Below are 16254 nucleotides of genomic sequence, written 5' to 3'. Positions count from 1 at the left end.
CCCCACTCTTCTTCAAGCGCCTTGAGACCCTCTGGGTATGTAGCGCGCTATATAAATCCATTGACTTGACTTGACTTGACTATGGCTGGTTTGGTCAGCACTGGGGCTGACCAAACAGTCATCACCCTCAGAGTGAGAAGCCACTCCTCCCCTGCCCTAAAGCTAGACCGCCCACCAGCCTGCCCCTAACCAAATCCTTCTGCTTTCTCGCAGTGGGAGAAGCAGAAACATAAAATGGTATTTATAATACCATTTTATGTTTCTGCTTCTCGCACTGCGAGAAAGCAGTGGGGCGACGCTCCTCTGCCCACATGGAGGAGCTGCCCCTGAGTTCGGCGCAGGCAGGGGTATCATCAAAGGCAATGTGTAAAGCATTTGTGCAACACACTCACATAGCAACACAATGAATACACCACAAAAGAGACTCCACACAGGGTTTATAAAAATACCTTATCATATTATACCCACATTAAAGCCAAAACGACAAATACAGTATATGCATTTTAGAATATTTATCTTTTCAGATAGTACTCATTATCCTAATCAAAACAAGACCAAAATGATAAAAAAACAGTTCTAGTTATCAAGTTAAATGCCTGAATGGCACACAGTGTTTAAATATACATTTGCTTCCCTTAGAGACTTTACGTTCACAGGCAACAAATAAACATCAAGCTCCAAAGCACCTTTGCTTCTATCAGGTTAATTATGGTAAGTAGTCTGTGGAAGGACAAGGATCCCTGTTGGGGCTTGACCAAAGGACTTCTTAAAGGTGGGAGCAGGCAAAGCAGCATTCCGATAAAGTCCATGCAATGGTACCTGTTGTCCCAACTGATTAACACACAGTGCTTAACTCGAGGGGCCGCCCATAGTCCCTTGTGACTGTGTGCCTCTCACTGCTGCCATCCGCTCAAATGCTGGGTGTTAGACCTGGCATCCTTTAGCGTGTTTCCCTCTGACTTTTTGCTTTCTGACTTCCTGGTTTTGACTCTGTTTTTGCTGGTTTAATGTCTCTGTGCACTTTCTTACTGCTCTCCAGGGTTAAACCCTTGAATGCTCATGACGAGCTCAGCTTGTCATGAGCCACGGTGCTCGTGTGCTCATGACCGTTGGAACGCTCGCACGCTGGGCTAATTCCCCTGCTGTGCGAACGTTCTACACAAACGGGTGTGGTCATGACGAGCTCAGCTCGTCATAAGCACACGACCAGAGTGGCTCATGATGAGCTGAGCTCGACATGAGCGCCGGGGCGCTGTGAGTGCCCCCCCTCCCCCCAGCACAGCGGGGGTATGAGCCCCGCATGCATAGGGTTAAAGTGCAAGTGCTTCTATTGTAAGTTTTATTATGGATTGGTGTTTCCATGATTGGCATATTTGATTTACTGGTAAGCCCCGAGTAAAGTGCACTGAGAGTGCCAGGGCCTGTAAATTAGATGCTACTAGTGGGCTTGCAGCACTGATTGTGCCACCCACACGGGCAGCCTTTCAAAGGGATCTCAGACCTGCCACTGCAGTGTCTGCGTGCAGTTTTTACTGCCTTGTCGATTTGGAAAGTGCACCCACTTGCCAGGCCCTAAACTTCCCTTTTCTTACATGTCATGTAAGGCATCCCTCAGGTAGGCCCAGGGTACCCACCTGGGCAGGCGCAGTGTATGTGAAAGGCAGGACATGTACTGGTATGGGTGACATGTCCTGATAGTGAAATATAGTGTATTTCGTTTTTCACTACTGAAAGGCTATCTGTCCCATAGGATAGAATGGGAGTATACTGACAACATCTTATGAGTATATCTTTCCATTGGGACAAGATAGAACAAGCACTGGCATAGCCAATAGGTCTCACCTTTGGGACCTTATAAGTGTTTAGTTAACCAGCACAATATTCTTGGTGCAACAACATCAAATGTTGCATGGCTAAACGCTTATAAGATCCCAAAGGCGAGACCTATTGGCTATGCCAATGCTTGTTTGAGTGAGTGGCTCGTGCAGGTATGCCACTGTGAGGTAGAAATGCTGCGAGTGCTTTTACAGGAGCCCCTGTGACATTGCGACTCTTCAAAATGTATCTTGGGTCTGGTGTAATACTTCTAGCGACAAACAATGTATGTTATCCTGAGCACTCTGTTTGTCAATTCAAAGATTAATTTTAACACTTCAGGTGGGTGCCCTAGCCGTCGCACGTAGCCTTAACGTGCCTTAAAAACTGTAGTATATGTTGGAGTTATAGACACTAACTCCTAGACTGGGGCACTCCAAATTCACACGAAAACACTGTTTTCTCGTTGCATTATTTACTTTTAATTGCAGTTCATATTGTTTTCAATTTTAGATTCATAGATAAACGTTTGCTGTTGATATGTATTTCTCCAACATAATCACATCTTATGCTGTCGCACAATAGTTGGATGAATTCAACTATTGTGCGACAGCATAAGATGTGATTATGTTGGAGAAATACATATCAACAGCAAACGTTTATCTATGAATCTAAAATTGAAAACAATATGAACTGCAATTAAAAGTAAATAATGCAACGAGAAAACAGTGTTTTCGTGTGAATTTGGAGTGCCCCAGTCTAGGAGTTAGTGTCTATAACTCCAACATATACTACAGTAATACTTCTTATAAGTGTTTAGTTAACCAGCACAATATTCTTGGTGCAACAACATCAAATGTTGCATGGCTAAACGCTTATAAGATCCCAAAGGCGAGACCTATTGGCTATGCCAATGCTTGTTTGAGTGAGTGGCTCGTGCAGGTATGCCACTGTGAGGTAGAAATGCTGCGAGTGCTTTTACAGGAGCCCCTGTGACATTGCGACTCTTCAAAATGTATCTTGGGTCTGGTGTAATACTTCTAGCCCCATTTCCCATCTTCTCGCACCCAATCCATCCTTAAATGTCCCATGTACAGCCGGGGTTGACACTCCTATTACCCCTGCCCTCCAGTGACACTTTACCCGTCACGGGTGGTGGTGGTGAACGTGGTGGTGGACGTGGTGGTGGTGGATGTGGTGGTGGACATGGTGGTGGTGAACGTGGTGGTGATGGTGGACAGGGTGGTGGTGGTGGTGGTAGTACCTGGTGGTGGTGGTGGTGTACATGGTGGACATGGTGGTGGTGGTGGATGTGGTGGTGTGATGGACATGGTGGTGGTGGAGGTGCTGGATGACGTGGTGGTGGTGGATGTGGTGGTAGTGGTGGAGGTGGTGGTGGACGTGGTGGTGGACGTGGTGGAGGTGGTGGTGGACATGGTGGTAGAGGTGGTGGACATGGTGGTGGAGGTGGTGGACGTGGTGGTGGTGGTGGATGTGGTATGGTGGATGTAGTTGTGGATGTGGTGGTGGTGGTGGACGTGATGGATGTGGAGGTGGTGGTGGACATGGTGGTTGGGGACATGGTGGTGGTGGTGGACGTGGTGGTGGACTTGGTGGACGTGGTGGTGGACTTGGTGGACGTGGTGGTGGACGTGGTGGTGGTGGTGGTGGAGGATGTGGTGGTGGACATGGTGGTGGACATGGTGGTGGATGTGGTGGTGGACATGGTGGTGGGCATGGTGGTCGTGGACGTGGTGGTGGTGGTGGACTTGGTGGTGGTGGACGTGGTGGTGGTGGACGTGGTGGTGGTGGTGAACGTGGTGGTGGTGGCAGACATGGTGGTGGTGGACATGGTTGTGGTGGTGGACGTGGTGGTGGTGGAAGACGTGGTGGTAGTGGACGTAGTGGAGGTGGTGGTGGGCGTGGTGGATATGGTGGTGGGGGATGTGTTGGTGGTGGACGTGGTGGTGGTGGTGGACGTGGTGGTGGTAGTGGACGTGGTGGTTCTGGTAGATGTGGTGGTTGTGGTGGATGTGGTGGACGTGGTGGTGGTGGTGGACGTGGTGGGGGACGGCTATTGGGTAGGAGGGTGCTGGCAGAATGCGGAAGGAGAGGAGGATCTCGAAGGGGGCACATGGGAGAGCAGAAAGAGGCAGAATATTAGAAACAAAAAACGGCGAGTAGATAGAACACGAAACAGATTTAACGGGCTGGTCCCTTCTTATAGAGCATGTAACTGTTCCTTAGCACCCCGTTTTTAGTAAACAGTGGGACCATAGGGAGATTAATTGATTAATCATGCAATATGATCCCGTGCGATTAATTGATTAATCACGCATGATTATCGCTTGCGGAAGCAAGTGTTACAACATTTAGTAATCTAAATGTTAACAAATTAGGTACAAGGCTCATCTCACAGGAGGTGAGGGAAGACCACAGCTTTCACTTTTCAAGCACTCGCACTCATGCTTGTGACGGCATCCACCTTGCGGGAGTGAGCAGTGGCATGGCCACTTTAATTACAAACAGCGCGCCGCTGCTCGGTCCCGCAAAGTGGATGCCGCCACAAGCACGAGTGCGAGTGCTTGAAAAGTAAAAAACGATTGCTAAAGGTCCTCTCGTAGTGCTACGCATGCGCATTGCCTAGGCGAGACCTAAAAATGGAGTTTAGTATGCCTGAACTCAGAAGGTGGAAATGCATCTTCTAGTAAATATGATTTTTATGTTCTGTGTTTGAAAATACCACTTTTAGAAAGTAGGTATTTTCTTGCTTAGCCATTATGTGTGCCTCTGCTGGATTGTGGATGGACTGTCTGGCTTCAGAGTGACAGGGGCTGAGGGATGTGCATTCTCTTCAGACTGCCACTGGGGGGTGTTGAGATCAGTGGGGGCTCCTCTGCTATGGCAGAGGATCGTCGCCCCACTGCTTTCCTGCTGTGTGAGAAGCACAAATATAAAATGATAAATTATTACCATTTTATGTTTCGTTTGCAGGCAGGCGGGTGGGCAGGGACTACTCTGCTAACAGAGCAGAGCAGGCGAGGAGGGGTTTTCCCACTCCTAAATGTGCAATGAATGTTTGGTCGGCCCTCTCGGGCTGCCCAAACTAGTCATGCACACTTTTCGTTTCTCCATGCAGGCTGAATTACAGCCTGTATGGAGAACATGCCCACCCCTCCAGCCCCTGGCTGAGCACCTTGTCACGGCACTCAGACCAATCACAAGGCTGGATTGCAGCGTTGTGATTGGCCTAGGGGATGGAGCCTGGCTGCCTGCTTCCTGTTCCTCTAGTCAGACACAGGAGAGCAGGAGCAGAGACACAGGACCCGGCCTAAAGAGAAGTTATTATTTTTTTATTATGCTGCCTCACGCGTGCCTTCCCCCCACCCACCCCACCCCTGCGCCCGCCCCACCCACCTGCGAGCCATGCCGACCGCAACTGGTTGAGGTGTGTCCTGCCTCTCCTGGATAAGTCAGGACTGGGCTGAATAGACCTGGGCTGCATTTAGAAAAGTGGGAGGCGACTTCCCTGCACCTCAATAGGCCTCGTCTGCCTTGGACAATGCTGTCTCCAACTCCTGTCAGGAAGCTGGACCAGAGAGGACAGAACTGGTTTGGGCTGAGCACAGACACCCTCTACCCAAAAGACAACAAAAAGAAACAGAGCATAAATATTGGAGCCCAGACCCCAGAACTTTAGAAATCGCTTGGACCAAGGAACCTGCCAAGAAGAAGAGATGGAAGAGCTGCAAGGAAGAGTACTGTCCCTTTATTGTGTTGTTGCTTGGTTGGGTTGGCCTGCAGTCACTACTTCTGCCTTGAGCAGTGAAAGGACGGACTGCACTTTCTTCACTTGTTGCTGAGTATCTCCAAGGGCTTGAAATAGAGCTTGTCTCCTGTTCACAAACTTCAGGGATAGCAAAGACTTCACTTACCTCTGGGTACCGCCTCTGGAACCATGGGTTTCAGTTGCCACAGAGGGGGAAAGCAGCTCACCTATCACCGACACAGCTGCTGGCTCTGTGTCCTGAAGCCACCGCATAAGGCAACACTGCACTCCGCACTGCAACCCTGGTCTCACCGATGATGCCAACAGCTGCCGCCACCAAGCCTCTGCTTGCATCGCGACCTGTGGGCACTGCACAACGCACCACCTCGCTTCACTCTGCTGTTCTGGTCTCACCAATGACATCGCAGCACGCTAACCTCAACACCCGTGACTGCACTATGGTTTGGGGGCGCTGCTTGTAAGTCACACGATGCACCGCCCTGTCCCACACTGCAGTCTGGGCCAACTGACGCCAGCTCCCATCAACCGGCACAGCCGCTTGCACCGTGACCTGTCAGCACCGCAACGAGCAGTGCCCTGCCTCGCACCATAGCCCTAGTTTCACAGTCGCCGCTGGACGGCCATCACCGAGCCGCTGCCTGTCCCACGACTTGAGGGCACTGTAACCTTACGCTTTACATCACAACAGTGAAGGTTGCTGTGACCGGCCTGCACCAACGCGGTCGGCCGGAACCAAAAGGTACAGTTGGTACGGAGTCTGCTGACACTGAAGCCTGGCCGGAACTGTTGGATGCTGCTGTTTTCAGCACCGCAGTAGGCCTGGACAGAGCTACCGGCTTTAAGGAACTGCATTCTAAAGTCATTCTTGCAAAGTGCACATTTTTGATAACAGTATGTTGGTCTTTTATCATTTTGGTTCTGTTTGCGCAGATAAATATGGGTTCTTTTTCTAGAACTGGTGTGGGGTCCTTTTGCAGTATTTTCACGGTATTACTGTGTGTTATTTGCAAATGCCTTACACATTGCCTCTGAGATAAGCCTGACTGCTCGTGCAAAGCTACCAAGGAGGTGAGCTGGGGTTATTTTAGAAGTGTATCCCCCTTATCCTGACTAGAAGGAAGGGTCCCTATTTGGACAAAGGTGCAAACCATTGCCAACTGGAGACCCCCATTTCTAACATTGGTTGTCAGCGGTGAGGCTGGGACTTGCATTTGCGCTTGACCTACAGTGATTGGTGTACACTACTACCATATCGCAGACCACATACTATTTATTTAAGGATCTTGCCATTTGTTGGGAACTTGAACTTGCTTTGCATCATGCCTGAGTCAAGCGCAGCATCTGTTGCATCCTTGGAAGTGGCCTGTAGGAGGAGGGGTTAGAAACCTAAATCGTAAAGGAGTTGAAGGCTATTTGCAATACTATAACCAATGGGTGACAGCGGAGAAATCCACTGGCACCTCAGGGGTAAGAAAGGTAGATGTATGGATACCTCCTCCCAAGTAAGACTTTTCACACAATTGTATCCAAACCCAAGATGGCTCCTAAAGCCTCTAATTTCTCCTACTGGTGGTATATACCGCAGTTCCGGAAAGGAAATATTTCCTTTTGCTGCTTAACCCTCTCACACCCTATTGGTGTCATGCTTCATTATCAGGTTCACCCAGACTCCTATAGGTCTGGGTGGGTTCGACCATCTTTCAGGGTGCTCTTAGGAGATGTAGGCCAGGGGAATTTAAAGATTAAAAATCCTACTACCGCCCCAGGTATCCCTTTATTAGCGGGGATGTAGTGGATATTAAAAAATGGTAAAGCGGGTCTTGTCGGAGGTTATGGTCCTAAGACCCTACAATTTTGCCAACATGTTTCAGCCCACACAAGGAGAACAAAAATTGGTCCGGGGCTTTCGTCAGGGCACAAAAAGAGTTCCGTCCCTGGTTTATTTAAGGCAAATATTGTTGACCTATCATTTAATTTTTGAAGGTACAGGTAGCTGTTACCTTCATGAACACCAAAAATTATAGATGTTAGACTAACAAACATTGAACACTTTTTATTACAGTGAGGAGAATACTTATCCTCCTTCCTTCTGTAATAGAAAAATTCCACCCAAATTGAGCAGAAAATACGTGCCTTGGGGTCGAGAAAGGGTAGGCTTGTAGTAAACTTTACATTACAGGTCCTCCCCGGCGGAATACCTAGTGAGTATCTGCTCTATTTTTTAAAATATATATTTAATAAAAAATACAGCTTTTAAAGATACCTGAACTAAAGAAGGAAAGAGATGTGCCAGGTCAAAATAGCTTTTCATTTACAATAAGAAATATTGTTGCATGCACTTGCAGTGTGGAGGTTGAGGAATTTTGCCTGAGGTTTTAACAGGTATTAGTACATTGGAATGTTGGGAGCTCCATTGTAGACAATGGAGTGTGCCATGCTTCTACGGGCCGGTAAAGGCCCACAGAGCAACATTCCAATGTTTTACAAAGCCCTCTGGGAGCTCGAGGGGATTTAAATCCCCACGAGCTTCGAGAGGCCTTTGTTTTATTTGTTAGAACATTCTTCCCTCTAGTGGCAAAATGTTCTAATAGCTTTATAGCCCTTTGTAGCAGGGCTATATCGGCTATTAAAGTCCCGCTCCATTGTTAAAGTCCCTCGCCTTTGGATCGGGCCTTTAACGCTGGAGCGGGCCTTTGATAGCCGGTATAGCCCGCTACGGCGGGATATAAGGCTATATTGGACCACTAGACACACACTTTGTAAATAACATACCTGTTCCACCCCTGGTGCGGAGGGTCCCTGTGTGGGAGGAAGAGTTCACACCACCAAATACGGTGAGTCCAGGCCCTGCCGTTCCATGGAAGTTGTTGTAGTTTGGAATAGATGTCACCGTGAAGCTGGGGTAGTGCTGCGGCGTAGGGTCTGTGCCATAGCGGTAGCCTAAACTTTGGGTTAAACTGCCGTCCCTTTCATCTGTCAGTTTGGTTGCTTCTTTATCCTTGCATTGCACACAGCCCATTATCTATATCCCTAAGGAGGAGAAAAGAGAAAGGAAGGGTTTAAACATGTATCACATAGAAGTATCATTTGACAAGAGCTGGTCCATTCCAAGAAAGTATTTATGATATTTATACAGTCTAGATACTACATTTTTCTCTATAATGTTATTTGCTTACTTCACATTCAGGATTGGCATAGGTAGTATTATAGCGAATGCTCTGAGCAAGTGTATAGAGCTCAGGATGCCATTGATAAGGCCTTCAGCGCTACTGGCAATCTTACACCTTTACAACTGGTTTTAGAAATGCTATCAGAAATCAGAATCTGATTCCGCTTGTGATTATGGGTCACATCTATCAACAAAGAATGTTGTGTTTACCAAACAGCGATTTTTAGCGATTCACTATTTGGTAATTGCAAAATGCAAAATGCTATGTATAGAATCGCCAAATATTTAGCGATTCCTTAATTTAACCAAACAGCCATTCATTAAATAGGTAATCGCTATTAGGTAATACTACTCCATTCGTTCCTATGGGCCTAAATAGGAACAAATGGTTTTGCATTAGCTAATTTGCAATTACCTTATTTGTAATCGCAAATTAGATAATGCAAAGTCGAGGGTGCCTGGGAGCCTAAGGCCCGCCCAACTAAAGCACTCCAAAAAATGTGTATGGGTGGGCATGTGCGCACTACATGATACTTTGAAAATGCATTTTTCAAAATTTGCATATGGTTACTAACGACTTGAAGTGGATTGGTAATAGTATTTTACTAAATGCACAGTTTACATTTAGGAAATGGTTGGTATATGTGCTAAGCAAATCACAAATTGTGATTCCCTATTTGTAGTTGCAATTTTAGGTAATTGCTATTATTGCCATTACCTAAAATTGCAACTACAAAGCCTTTCATAATTTGGAAAGGCTATTTTGCATTCACAAATGGCCAAAATTACCGATTCAACCATTTGCCAATGCAAAATTATTTGATATGTGTAGCCCAAAGTGTTTCGTGTATTGTGGTGTGCTCCTATGCTAGGTTATGCAGCTGTGTTTTATTTATTAGGCTTCTGCTGCTTCGCATCTTTCCAACTGGTGCCGTAGTTACCCCTAGAGACCAGTTTGATTTTGGTTGAGCTGATGAGCCCTAGGTGGTGTCTCCTGGTACTGTGTTGGGTATGGTGAATGCGTCTTATTGATTAAGCTGTGAATGTATGTATGAATTTGCTAGTTGCTTATAATGGTCCATGTACCTAAAAATCTTACAGAAAACATCTTTGAATTTGCAATTTTGAATTTTGCGAATGCGTAATTGATCATTTTTTGTGACCTGGGAACGTCTTGTAGTTCCCGAATTTGTTTTGCAAAATCTGTGTTGCTTGCTATGCCTTTGAGGACTCAGTTAACTGGTAGCGGGGGCCTGGCTCATGTTTGGCACTACCAACATTCCTATGAGCTCCAACAAGAGAGAAACTTTTGTCAGGAGATTATCAATTCTACTTAGGCATGAATCATATTTTTCAGTGGGTAAGCTGAATCTGGGTTTCAGAGAAACTTGCTACTCGCTGCAGAAGTGCTTCAAGGGGTTGTAAGCGATATATAAATACAATTTACAGTTACAATTGCAAAATATTTTTTCAGGACTACATTAGCATACATGACTTTGAAATGACAGTATTTCACAAATTCATATGTGCACTTTTAAGTAGAAAAACAAACACCTGAGCAGAGATTAGCGAAGTTTCAAAGTCGTCGACCTTACAACTTTGCAATTTTCTTTGTGATAAACTGCACCAACTACACCCACTGACAAGTTGAGGAAGTTTAGAAAAATAATTTTGAATCAACGAAGGTGCCATGTGTGCTAACAGATGATGAAGGATGGGATTTCCGAAAGTGGTGAAAGGAGATGATGCAGAGAAGGGGCGGCTTTAGGTTGTCCTCGCTACCACTCAAACTAGAGCGAGGAAACTTCTCTGAAGCCTGATGTCCTATCAGTTTTGTACAGGGCACATGGATGCACTGAAAGCTGAGCGGGCAAATTAAAACGACACCTGTCTCAGGAGAATTCAGAAAACTTTGTCAGGTAGGCAATTACTGTGCTCACACCTACATGTGGAATCCTAACAGAGATTATACATTAAACTACATAAAAATACTTCAATTTAACATATCAAGAAAAAGAAAAGCAATATAGAGGAAAAAGGAGAAGGGGGATTAGCAGGATACCTATGTGTAACAAAGACAATTATAAATGTGTACAAAATGTATTAATGCATTTTCTTAAAATACTCAGACACATAAAACAATGACGCTCAACACAGTACACAAACAATAAAAATAATCAAAAATACACTGTGTAATCAAAAAGGTGGCTGTGAGAATGATTTGTACATAGATGGGGAGTTCTGAACAAAGCTGAAATAAAACAAAACCATAAAAATGCGTTGTTCATTAGTTGCGGCCATATATATCGTCGATGACGTTTCGACCATCGTAAAAAATTCAAGGTCATCACCAGGACAGAAAATAGAGAACCCTCAAGAAGTTGGCTGAAGAGAAACTATTGGAAAAAAGATAATGAAGATTAAATTCCATCGTTATAAGTTGGACCCAGAATCAATCAGCTCACACTGAAGAATTCAAACAACCGACCATGGATTCAAGGGATTGAAAAGAGCCAATTCAATTGGCAAAGCGCAACTTCAGAAGCCAATATCATCTCAGAATTTCTTGGCAAAATAATAACTGTTTGATAAGTAAGGTTCAGTCAAGAAAGGTCAAGGGGGGCCAGTAAAATTAATTAGTACATGTTCCATGGATTTTATCTTGATAACGTGAATGAACTCTGTATATAATGTTTTTTTTATCATGGTTTATTCTGTACTCTTTTATGGCCAGAATGGTCGAAATAAAGAATGTTTGATTTGATTTGATTTTGAATTAGTACATGTCCACCAGGCTCCGAAGTTGCGCTTCACTGGGATGTGAAGCGCAACTTCACATCTATATTGCTTTTCTTTTTCTTGATATGTTAAATTGAAGTATTTGTATGTAGTTTAAGGTATAATTGTTGTTTGTCGCCTTGAACCTCTGTTAGGATTCCAGGGTTTTCCCCTGGTTCAGGTTGTCAGGGTTGCCCCTGTTGTCCACAACCACACCTACATGTGAGCATGCAATTTAGAATATGCTAGTGGATTAATGATGCCTTTTATTGAGATGGATCATCACCTAAACGAGGAACATCTCAGAGTTCCTCTCTTTGATTCCAAACTCCTGCAATAAATTTGAATTGCTTGAAAAAATCCTGCGGCAGTATAAGTCGCCACCCATGCCATGTCTTTTCTGGTAAATTCTCATCACAGTTCAATGGATCCCTATAAAGGAAAAATATCCTGCTCCCTTCTCACAGTGAGAGCTGTTCGGAATGTAAGAAGAAGTCAAGAGAGACTAACTCCTTAAGAAGTTGCAACTCTAGAATATGTGGCAAAGTTGATACGCGCATGCCCTCCAAAGGGGTCTGAGCTATAACGGTTTCTTACTTGGTTTCACGAAGAGAACCATGGCAGACCTTGATACTTCTAATACTAAATTGACCCGTCTGGAATTTCAGACCCCTTCTCACACTATTCTAAAAAAAGAAAAAGGACAGCAGAAAATATATAATATATATAGTATAATTCCTTTCACAGTGACTCTTCCATTCCTCTGCAAGTTGAATATACCAGCTGGGGAGGGAGCATGGCCCCTTGGCTGCAGCTTTCAACATTTACAAACCTACCTCATCAGACTAATCCTAAATCAGGTTTGATTTCAAATAGAGATGTTGTCCCTGCATGTATTCGTTATCCACCAAGCTATCTTTAACCCCTTCGATGCTCATGACGGAACGGTTCCGTCATGAGCATCGGTCGAGCTGTGCTCATGACGGAACCGTTCCGTCATGACCACACCAATTTTCATTAGGGCCCAGCACCGGCGGGAAATCTGCACTGCACGGATGAGGTTAAAGGTGCGAAGACCCAGTCAGTCTGCAATACGTAAAACCTTTAACGGTGGAGGCGGAAGCTGCAGGGAAGAACTGAGCGAATGCTCTGAAATTGCATTATGTCACTTAACCTCACTCCGTAGTTGGACCAAAGCGAAGCATATGTGTTCACTTGGCATCTTGCGCTACGAGTAACTCGCTCCATATGTTGGTGGAGTCACTTAACAGTACAGCTGGCACCAGAGAAGCTTCGGGCTTTCAGGCTATTCCACAAGCTTGCAGTGTACATTAGGTCTGTCTCTATCTATAACTCTGCTTTCCTACCGCTTCCCTTGACTGGTAAAGATCTCACTTTTTAGTGAGGGAATATTAGGAGTAAACTTGATGTCTGATATATCCAGCAATATTCTATTTTTTTTAATTTACAATGGAGAGAGGGCAAGTGGCATTCATTATTCAGTTTCTCATGTTTGCTTTCAGTCCAGTAGCCCTATATGAAAAGGTGAACGTTTTTTAAATGTGTGCAAGAAATTGATAACCAAAGTATATATGCTCCTCGTGATTACTGCACCACAGATATTTGTGGAAGGCGTATGTGTAATTCCAGAATCTCATCTTTGCATCTTATTGTCAGTTAGTCCATATTTGAAATAGTAGAGACGTGATTGGCTGATGAATAACTGGAATTAATTTTGCATACTTTTTTGTGTATGCAGGTTTTGCAAAATGGAAGACTTTGGTGTGCTGTTTTTTTTTTAGGGGAATAGGGAGGTATGTAGAGCAGTGATGGAGTATATAGAGAGAGAGGCCAGTCCGCGGAGGCACCAACGTTGCCTTTTGTTTTGAGAAAAAAAGCCTTCTAATGGACTGAATCTGCAACTTTGCGTGTATTCTTAACTTCTGGCCACCATTTTGAATATGCAAATGACGTGCTTAGCTTACAGCTTCCATTTAAAAGGCTTTTTGGATTAGCTTATCATTTTAAGACCGGCACAACATTTTGCAGACATGTATCATTTTTAGATTATAGTTAGTATGAAAAATTTCAAGCAAGCCACCCAACCTGGTCACTGCAGCCCAAATTCAAAGCATGTGTGGGTAGCTAGCAGCAGCAAGGTCTCTGCCTTGAATTTTTCACCCACATCGGTACACCACCACATGCTCACATGCAACTTTGCTGAACTCGGGTCGGTCAGAATGTGCATTCAATGCCTGTTGCACAGGCAACAGCAAACATTGACCAACCCAGATCTAGTCAACGATGCATTGTAAGTGCGTTCCATCTTTGCCCCACCTTCCACCTGCCTCAAAGTACAGGTCTACTAATTTAAAAGGAATACAGGATAGCACACTAACAAACGAGTGGAGCCCATGTCTCACTACAAATCAGGCCAACATTGGCCTATTGGTTTCCCTTATGGACACTGCTAAATAGGCCTGTCAAGTCAGTACAGTGACGCGCATTGAGCATGAAGTAAAGCAAAACATGTTCTCTTGCAGGTAAAAAAAATACATATATGTCAACATAATATCTAAGCCTTGGGGCCCTTGATATTGGTTAATAAAATGTAATAAGTCTGGTGGACTTGTTTCGCAGCCCTGGCACGCTGGCATGTAGTTTGATCCTGGAACACGTTGAGCTGTTGTCCCTGCAGCAAAGGTTGTGATTTTCAAACTTCAGAACATACAGGTGAAATTTGAATAAGAGAAAATGTTTTCAGGTACAAAAAGTCTTAAACTACTCTTGGATCTTGTAGGAGGCATTTGATTTCACCCTTGCATAGATAGGTGAATTCCCAACACAGTGAAGAAGGGCAGTATTGTGCTCTGCATCATTAATGTCAGTGTATGCTAATGGTCAAGGAACATTCAATGACACACTTACCAAGTGACTTAATAAAATACTTTGCAAGACCCTGGGCAACAAATCACAACTGTAAGGTGCACTAACAGCAGAAGGCAGGTGGCTTCATCAATGCACAAATCACATGCAAGACATAGTTATGTGAGTAATAGTAAATGTGATGATCTCCTTCACTGACAGGAAGTTGCTTCATCCCCAAAGTAAAATGTTTGGTGGGGGGTTTAGCTACAAGCAGTTCTTTTATGAAGTCTGGAGTGAATCTTTTTACTCAGAGTTCTCGGTCTCTGAAGGTCTCTCCCTATGCCGTAAAGACCTAGCAACAAGCTGAGAGGGCACAGACAGTAACAATCTACCATCTTCCTCCAGCATGTGCAAATTCATGTAGGCTGGCACAGGGCTATCCTACTAGGTACCTTCCAATATGGCAGTGAGCAAGAACTGACCACCCAATAAAAGGCAAGCTTCTTACACAATTGTTGAAGGTTCTCTCCAGCAATTCTACCTTCAGAAAGTCACACTCACCTATAGGGCAGTCTGGCAGTGCCAGATGGGCCGGTCTGACAGATCAGTGAGTGGGTTGGTGTTTTGGTTGATTGTGGGTCTGTTTCATGGTCTGCTGGGCTGGTTTTTACTGTTGATGTCCCTCATATTGCCACAAAAATTGCCTGCTGCAAGCACAAATGCATGCAGTCACTCATACCTTGCAAAACACCTATAGAGCTTATGGTTACAAGTCCAAAGCTGCTACAATTTACAAATGTAGGCCACCTTTTTAGCTGTCTGATTCGCTAATGAGGGACATTTTTATTTTGGTAACCTGGCCAATGTTATGTCCCAGTTGTTGCTGATCACACTAGATAGAAAGTTCAATCCGGAACAGTTCTACGATCCTGTATCAGTGAACATGGTGGCTTATGCAACCAGTTCTAGGCTCCAGCTAACTTCTTGGGAAAAACACCAGGCTAACATTATGAAAATGTTGCTTTTTCGAACATATAAACTTTCTATTTTTACAACAAGCATCAAATAAGGGCTGATTCTTGAAGCTGTGACTGTATATGACAATGTTGCCGGAAGACAGCAAATAAATGGATAGAGTGTCGGTTGTCAGCGCCCTGGGCGGACCGTTAGCACTTCCCTTCCACTCCCCTAGTATTGAGACACTTATGCCCAAGCACATCTATTAGATTTTAAGAACATTTTAAAATGTTGGACCCCTAAGAATTTTGCGCCCGGGCCAACCGCCCCTATTGTCCCGCCCAACCTACACCACTGCTGGTAGGTAGCAGCAACGTTCGCTGTGGCCTGCTCCTCACACAGCTATACAGATAAGAACATTAACTGTACAGAAAAAAAATGTAACTCACTTTCTGACTGGGTAAGCTTTTTCATTTCTCCTTTAATATTATTTGAACATTCAGAAGTTTTATTTTTAACCTGAGCCATTTTGCAATGAGGGTCTTATCCGGAACTCCCTAAACACTGCACTGCAAAAAATGCCCTCCTTCCTCACGTCATCCGACACAGCATGAACATTGTGGCTGTTTTCATGAACGGTTACTATAGTAATAACAGTAATCACACTGGCGTTGGCCTCAGCTATAATCACTTCCAGATTGGGGAGAAAAAGACGCAGAAGAACGAAAGGCGCTACCATTAGACCGAGGCCGACATATACACACTAGAAAAAAAGACTACCCAGGGAGGTCGTGAAACACTCCTCAATATTCTTTCTGAACTGTGCCACAAAAAGTTAAGTTAGTTTTCTCCGGTGATGAATAACCCAAAATAAATT

At 44.7% G+C, this 16254-nt stretch overlaps 1 protein-coding gene across 3 annotated transcripts in view; it reads right to left on the bottom strand.

Moving 5' to 3' along the window:
- Positions 1 to 16254, bottom strand: part of FYN (FYN proto-oncogene, Src family tyrosine kinase) — a 493823-nt gene that overhangs the window by 157562 nt on the left and 320007 nt on the right. For all 3 annotated transcript variants that reach the window (XM_086927332.1, XM_086927330.1, XM_086927331.1), the window contains one exon: positions 8378 to 8635. In XM_086927332.1, coding sequence (XP_086783458.1) covers positions 8378 to 8624 — 247 coding nt within the window. In that variant the 5' untranslated portion in view covers positions 8625 to 8635. The remainder of the gene's footprint in view (positions 1 to 8377; positions 8636 to 16254) is intronic.

Source organism: Lissotriton vulgaris, chromosome 6 (assembly GCF_964263255.1).
Source record: "Lissotriton vulgaris chromosome 6, aLisVul1.2, whole genome shotgun sequence".
In the NCBI taxonomy this organism is placed as follows: domain Eukaryota; kingdom Metazoa; phylum Chordata; class Amphibia; order Caudata; family Salamandridae; genus Lissotriton; species Lissotriton vulgaris.
The sequence above is the reverse complement of the archived record's forward strand: the minus strand, read 5'-3'. Positions and strand labels throughout refer to the sequence as shown.